This window comes from Microtus oregoni, unplaced genomic scaffold (assembly GCF_018167655.1).
Source record: "Microtus oregoni isolate MIOR12 unplaced genomic scaffold, Mior012 000018F_ref0000195, whole genome shotgun sequence".
NCBI lineage: Eukaryota > Metazoa > Chordata > Mammalia > Rodentia > Cricetidae > Microtus > Microtus oregoni.
Window position 1 is genome coordinate 2973221 of NW_024543077.1, and position 6000 is coordinate 2979220.

The window sequence follows — 6000 nt, forward strand, 5'->3', positions numbered from 1 at the left end:
AGATACTTGCCCAGTCCCAAACTGTAGAGCTCAGTGAACTTCTACATGGTTTGAAGGAAGTCATAGCTTCGTTCAGGGTTCTACACTTTCACTATCAGTTACTTTTTTAATGCACTTATCCACCACAAAAAGAAAAATAAAACAGTTGACATTAGAAAAACAATTAGATTTATATCCTCTTCTATGAGGCGATATTTCAGGTTGATCTCTCTCTCTCTCTTTCTCTGGTGTTCTTTTCTTTCTTCATCTTTTCTGTGATCCTGGGCATTGAACTTAGGGTCTTGTGCTCACTAGGCACACGCTCTCCCACTGATAGAGTTCAATAGGCTGACCCTGAACTTTCAACCATCCTGACTCCGCCTCTGGGTAGCTAGAATCAAAAGCCTATACCATGGGCATTGAAAGTGTTGGCCTTTTTATTCTTGCAGTTCCTGTTTCTGACTCCATAGATGGACATCGCAGAGCTGGGACCTGTCGTCCCAGCTCTGTCCAGTCCAGGTTGGGTCCAAGGCCTCAGGGATGGATGGAATCAAGCTTCACACCCCAGTTTTCCCACCCCCTCGAGTGGGTTCCGTCCCTAACACCCCAGAGCAATTGCTAGGCCTTGGCTACAACCCATGGGGGTGCAACACCATTCTCATGGCTCCCCCATGCTTCAATCATCTACACTGATGTTAAGGCCCAGTCAGCCTCTGCTCGGCTGCCCCCTCCATAGACCAAACTTCTACACACACCAGGGACCCAGGGACTATCCCTTCTACCTACTATGAATGCAGAAACAGTCCCTGAAAGGAACAGGCAGACTGGGCACTGACTGGCTACATGGCACCCTATGTTAAGGCCAAGTCAGCTCACCACCTGGTACTCTCTAGACCAGTCATGGGAGAAGTAACACACATACCCCCACGTTTGCTCCCTAGCCAGTGGCACCTGGAAAATAATTTGCTTTGTGAGGAGCCAGTGGAGTAGAATACACAGACTGGAGTTCACCAGTATGGAGTAAAGAAGACAGAGAAAGCCCCAGGCAAGTGATAGAGGAGAGAGTCTTAATATTAGAAAGATCAGTGTTCTGACCTCTGCTCTGCTGGTTAGCTGCTGGGTGATCTTGGGACAGTCACTTGCCCTCTCTGAGTGTCTACTTCCTCATCCATTAAAACAGAAGGGAGATTTCTTTGAGGTCTCACACCGTCCATGGACAGAGCTGGATTTGAACGTGCGGCTCATGGTTCTTTCCCTCAACTCCCATATCTGCCCTGGGAAGACCTCATTTGCACACGGAGGGCCAGAGAGAGCAAGCAACACACACACCTAGAGTGAGGAAAGATGAACTGGGTGTATGTGTGTCTGTTGTTCAGCGGGGATAACAGAGGCTTCCTCTAGCTTGGAGGGAGGACCCAGGGTACGCTTCATTTGGAGGTGCAGGGAGTGTCAAATTTCCCAAGGAAATGCTGTGTGTGGGTAGGGACTCTCTGAGCAAGGGGGCTGATGCCAGAGAGTGGCTTCCCTGGATCTCACCATGGAAAGTGTGGGGATATTAGTTTCCTCGCTACACAGACAGGAGAACTCTGCCTGCTGCCTAAGGGTACGTGTAAATTGGCATGTTATCTCTGTGGGAGATACATATGTCTGTCCCTATGGGAACAGCTCGCCCTGGACGCTTTGAAGACCGTCGTCTGCCTCCCTTCTTCCCTCTGCCTGCTATATTAAGCCTGGCCGTAGCCCAGATGGACACTGAGGAAGCACAGAGATGACTTCTGTTGACTCAGTGGGAGGACTTGGGGCAACTTCCTGTTACATTTGTGTCAGGGATCAGTTAGAGGACCACAGCCTAGCCTTTATGGGGAGGAGAGGCAGGTGTAGAATTGAGGGTGCTAGTTTTTCCCATGCCTCCAATCCCCCTATTCATACTGAGAATGGGAATGGGTTTTTTTTTTTTTGTCAATGGCCCATAAACTCATTGAAACCATCCCACTATGTCAGGATCGGTGGCACCCACCTGTGATCCTTGCACACTGCAGGCAGAGGCCAGAGGATGACATGTTGGAGATGAGCCTGGGCCACAACCAAAATCCTGTGTCACCAAAACCAAAACTGGCCCCACCTCCTCAAACCCGACCTCTTCCTCCTCTCTCCCGTGAGGCTTCCTGAGAGGAAGCATCCATCCTCACCCTTCCTGGTGCACTAGAGTCCCCAAGCTGTGTCTGTCACACTGCAGAGTCTGTTTGGCCTGAAGCCTTCCTTGTGGCCACCTGGGAGCAAGCCTGGCCTTGCCCGAATGGGTGTGAGTTCAATGGTGCAGTGGACAGGCAGCAGCAGGGAGCCCATCCAGCCCAGCCACCTTGTTGTAAAGATCCTTCGTTCGACCGCTGTCACGGGTGGTCTCTCTCTCTGCTCTGGCCGCTTGGTGCTTTCCTTATGCCATTCCAAGCCTGGTTTGTGGAAGATTCTGGATGTTTGCCTCCAGCCTCCTCTTAGCCCACTGCCATCTAGCCACAGGTGAGTGTACGTAGGCCTCTCTCTGAGTCTCCTGTACTCTGTGAGGCTCCTGGGATTATGCCTAAAGTCCGTCAGTCCCCTTGGTCATCTGTCCCTATGGAAGGACTGCTCTCTGCTCTTCTGACTCACACTTGTCTCCTGTCTGTCCCTCTGGGTCTTCCTGGTCACCTTCCTTTAGGGCCAATCTCTGTCAACGCCTGAGTTCTGCTGACACCTGTCGGTCACATGCTCTCTCCCCACGGCCTCTCTCAGCTCCTTCTCGGTGGTTCCCTACCTTGTCCATTCGTCTCTACACTGCCTCTGTCTTCCTGGGGGATCCGATGTTGGTGGCTGGGCAGGACTCAGGTCTCAGGATCACCAAGGTGGTTTGGCTGGGCTCCCTGCCTCCAGCTTCCCTTCCTGCCCCTCTCTCGTTCACTCTTAGACCCTCCCTGTGTTCCACAGACCCTGCGAACTGAGCCTGTCTCCCCAGTACAGCACTGAGGTGCTGTAGCTCACCCTTTGATGTGGTTGATGAGGCTCCCAGGCTCCTTCCCAATTCCCTCCCTTTCTTCACCTGCACTTACCTATTCTGGGCCCCATGGCTGGGGGAATGCAGAGAGCTGTGGCCTCTCCTTCAACCTGGAGCTCACCATAGAGGAAATGAGCTTGTTAGTGGTCCCCTGGAGACAGCTTCTGAGAGCATCAACACAGGACTGTCTCTCACTAGGCTATTTTCTTTGACCTCCTGGACAGCCACTGCCCTCAAGGCAGAGGTGGTAGGGACCCTGCTCAATGAGAGCCCTTCTTGAGGGCTCCAGGCACTTGCTCCTTTGTCTGGTTCCTAGCCACGACCCTTGTAGTGTCTTCTTCTCCAGCTCCATGAATTCGTCTGATCCCCAGCCGGGACAGCCCAGGGCCAGAGTTGTAAAAGGAGGCGGGTTTGTTTACGTCCAGCCCCTGTGCGGGCGGGAAGCTGCCTCCGCCCTGAGGCTTTTCTGGGTTACTTCCTAGCTCTTGCTCTTTGGATAGTTTCCTTGGTTAACGGCAGAAGCAAGAGTGAGAAGCCATGGATGGTTCTTAAGTTCAGGGCCATTCAGGAGACAAATATTCTAGAACATTCAGTCTCTTTGCTGCAGCCTGTAGGGCTGCTGTCTCCCTGGCCCTCTGTGAGCTCTGAAGCAAGCCCTAGCTTTCCTTCTGAGCCTTGGTCCTCCTTTACTACACTTCTGTCTCCTGTCCCCTCCCATCCCTCACTAGCAGCTGCCCCTTCCCATCTGTCCCAAGGATTCAGATTAACAAACAACTTCTCCCCCAAAACATCATGGGCCCCCAACACTCCATCAAGCAGTGATCTAGATGTAGGGAGGAAGGAAGCAAGGGAAAAAGGAAGCAAGGCAAAGGGTAAATGTGAAATTCTTAGAAATGTCTGGACTCTAGAGGCCTTGCAGACAGCTGGAAGAATGGTCCCATCCTAGTGCTGGCACTAGCCAAGGGATGAAGAGTCATGAGCAAGTCCCTGTACCTCTCTGAGTGCCAGTAACTTTATCCGTTGGAGACAGAAATTCTCCATCGCTGGGCTGACATGAATTGTGAAGCAATAAATGCACAAAGAAGCCAACCTTGAGGGAGTGGCAGGAGGTGGGGCTTTCACCAGGCTGGGGAGAAACTAGTTGGTTTGCATAGCAGAGCCTGAACATGAGGCTCCCTAGGATCCCTTTCATCCAGTGAGGGCTGGGGGTCCCTCACTTCACAGATGAGAGTCTCAGTCACTTGCCACAGAGCATCCCACGAGTTGGGGCAGCACCCCCACCCTGCCCCCTTCAACCCAGGCTGTCCTCTCTGGAGAAGAGTCTGCCCAGATTTGAGGTATAGAAATAAGCCCAAGGCCATCTCCAGAAGAGGACCTTTGCAGACAGTGGGGATGTGGGTTAAAGTCTAGCTTCCTCTGGGATGATAGAGGAACTTCCTTTAGCCCACTTGGCCATAGAGAGCAGGGACATGTGAAATACAGATCTGCCTGGCACTTAGTAGCACTCAGACGGACGCCTAACACCTTTTGGTGTGAAGGTGTCGTTGAAGGACAAACTGTGTGAGCACATGACAGTGGAGGAAGGCCTGGCAGTCATCCTGGACTGTTAGAAAGAACGAACTCCAGTTCTGCTTTGGAAGCCACATTAGATCTGGGCTCTCAATCTTTCAATCCATAGTCAGCACCGAGTCTTCCTAGAGACTGGCAAAGGGGGAACCCGGACCCCCAGATTTCAAATCATAGGTACATAGTTTCAAGAAGGAAGTTCCCTTTAGACTTCTAAAGCCTCTCTTATCAGTTTAGCCTCAGAGGTTCATTACAAGGGAACCAGAATATTCCTGAATTCAGGCGTGTTTAGCTGGAGCAAAGGTCAGGGACCTACACGGGCTTACGAAACTTGAGATAACAGGCCTTCAAACCAGCTCCTGAACTAACAGTTCAGTAGGGTCTATCTACAGGAGTTCTAAGGTTTGTGACACTACCTTGCTCCCTAGCTTAGTGTACTTGAGAGCTCTGGTGTTTGTTGCAACCTGTGCTTCTTGCACAGCCCCGCTGGGTGTGCGGATCCCAACACCATCTGCAGCATCCCATTGTTTGCGAAAGTTGATGCCGTTTTTAGTGTCTCCTGCTGCTGGCATGGTTTGCCAAACTCTGCAGCTCCCAGGGTCCTCGATGTTCTCACAGCCCCATGGTTCATGCCAAGCTTGATGCTGTTGTAAACCCTAAGCTGTTGGCAGAACCTGAGCCCTTCTCTCTGAGTAGCCCACATAGAGACGGGTCTTTCTGTAAACCCAACACAACAGGAGACTTCATCTGTGGAGCCATCTGCTTTGGGATACGTGAGAAGGATGCAGGGAACGAGATTACAGAGCTATGTTCTGGACCCAGCTCTGTCGCAACCCTGCTGCGGGATATTGGGCAGATTCTCTGCTCCTTGGGACCCAGTCTTACCATCTGGTAAGTAGTTATGGCCTCAAACCACCAACCTCCAGGAAGGTCCTGCTGGCTACTGTGACCTTGCTCAGAGGATAAAGGAGGCAATGGATAGTTTAGAGGCACCTTCCCCCAAAATCATCCAAACTGCGCCCTCAGCACCTCTGTTCTCACTTCCCTCTAGACTTCCAGTCAAGGCGGATATCTATAAATGAGCTCTAGGCTAGCTGGGTGTAAATGGGAGTCTTCAGTGAGCTTAGCCTGGGCTTTCCCTCAGATCTGAGCTGCCTTGTGCTCAGATCCCTGTGATGGAGATCTGCTTCACCTGGGGCTCATTAGCTCTGCCCAGGGAAGGCAATGTTATGCTTGCCTCTCCTAAGAGGGCAGGCATGACGTGCCGGTCAGAGAGGTCACTTTCTCAGAGCCGTGAGCAGAGAAACAGCCTCCATCCGGCTTAGAGTCAGGGCCTCCCCTTTTCTGGTCCTCTCCATCCTGATGCAGCTCACTCCCAGCACACCATGGTCTGCAGGCCAGCTGGATGAAGGGGGCCCTGGGAGGGG

At 52.0% G+C, this 6000-nt stretch overlaps 1 protein-coding gene across 4 annotated transcripts in view; it reads right to left on the minus strand.

Moving 5' to 3' along the window:
• The window catches only part of LOC121459098 (solute carrier organic anion transporter family member 2B1), a 41528-nt gene extending 38374 nt beyond the window's left edge, over nucleotides 1-3154 (minus strand). For 2 of the 4 annotated variants that reach the window (XM_041668619.1, XM_041668616.1), the window contains exon 1: nucleotides 3063-3154. In XM_041668619.1, the coding sequence (XP_041524553.1) occupies nucleotides 3063-3078 (16 nt within the window). In that variant the 5' untranslated portion in view covers nucleotides 3079-3154. Of the gene's footprint in view, nucleotides 1-1074; nucleotides 1095-1996; nucleotides 2016-3062 lie in introns of those variants that run through there. The other 2 variants (XM_041668618.1, XM_041668617.1) reach the window with 2 other exon arrangements.
• Between the last annotated feature and the right edge of the window lie 2846 nt (nucleotides 3155-6000).